This window comes from Lactuca sativa, chromosome 8 (assembly GCF_002870075.4).
Source record: "Lactuca sativa cultivar Salinas chromosome 8, Lsat_Salinas_v11, whole genome shotgun sequence".
Taxonomy (NCBI): Eukaryota; Viridiplantae; Streptophyta; class Magnoliopsida; order Asterales; family Asteraceae; genus Lactuca; species Lactuca sativa.
Window position 1 is genome coordinate 157573099 of NC_056630.2, and position 1277 is coordinate 157574375.

Below are 1277 nucleotides of genomic sequence, written 5' to 3' on the forward strand. Positions count from 1 at the left end.
ATAAGAGTAAATTCACACGGCCCGTGTTGGGCATGAAATGTACGAGATTTGGCTGAACACGGCCCGTGTTGGTCATAAAGGAAAAATGACACGGGCCGTGTACCTCTCTGACTGTGAGTTTTCTTGTCATTGATGAACACGACCCGTGTTCAGTGTAAGGAAGGAGGAACATGGGTCGTGTACCTCTCTGACTATGAAAATGTTTCCCTTGATTGAACACGGCCCGTGTTCAATATAAGGCAAAAATGAACACGGTCCGTGTACGGCTCTGTTTGCCACTTCCCACTTTTTGAACCCAAAAGTTTCTTCTCATTCAAATGAAATAGTTTTGCATCCCAAGGTCCGTTTGATGATTTTAAATCATGTTTAAATGCATTTGGAACATTGAAAACCAAAAACTCAAAGAAATGGAAATTGTTTTTAAATAAAAGACAGAAATACCCCCGGGTTGCCTCCCGGTTAGTCGCCCTTGTTTTAATTCGTTGGCTCGACTTTGCCCCCGAATATGCTTCAATCTTGGTATGTGGGGTTCTCCAACACCTCAAGCTCCTCATTCTTCACCTCCAATCCTTCATAAAATGCCTTCAATCTATGACCATTAACCTTGAATGTTTTACCAGCTTGCTTGCTCGTGATTTCCACCGCACCATGGTCAAACACCCTTGTGACCACGAAAGGACCAACCCATCTTGATCTTAACTTCCCTGGAATTAACTTGAACCTTGAGTGATAAAGAAGAACCTTTTGTCCTTGCACAAAAGTCTTCCTGGAGAACATTTTGTCATGGTACACTTTTGTCTTCTCTTTGTAAATCATGTTGCTTTCGTACGCATCATTCCGAATCTCCTCTAACTCCTGAATGTTTAGCTTCCTTTTGCTTCCCACTTCATCTTCATTCATATTGAATTTCTTTATAGCCCAAAAAGCTTTATGTTCAAGCTCAACCGGAAGATGGCATGCTTTTCCAAACACCAACCTATATGGGGACATACCAATGGGGGTTTTAAAGGACGTGCGGTATGCCCATAAGGCATCATCGAGCCTTATGCTCCAATCTTTGCGGTTTAGGTTGACCGTTTTCTCCAAGATGCTTTTGATTTTCCTGTTTGAGATCTCGACTTGTCCAATGGTTTAGGGATGATAAGTTGTTGAGACTTTGTGTGTCACCCCATACTTCTTCAAAACAGCCTCGAGCATCCTATTGCAGAAATGGGTCCCGCGGTCACTTATGAGCGCCTTTGGTGTGCCAAATCGTGAGTAATTTTGTACCTTGAGAA

The 1277-nt window shown here is 42.7% G+C and overlaps 1 protein-coding gene across 1 annotated transcript; it reads right to left on the minus strand.

Moving 5' to 3' along the window:
- Nucleotides 1–510: 510 nt before the first annotated feature.
- LOC111884053 (uncharacterized) lies at nt 511–990 on the minus strand. Its single transcript, XM_023880383.1, has one exon. It carries the CDS (start codon nt 988–990, stop codon nt 511–513), a length of 480 nt encoding a protein of 159 aa, XP_023736151.1.
- Nucleotides 991–1277: the final 287 nt, after the last annotated feature.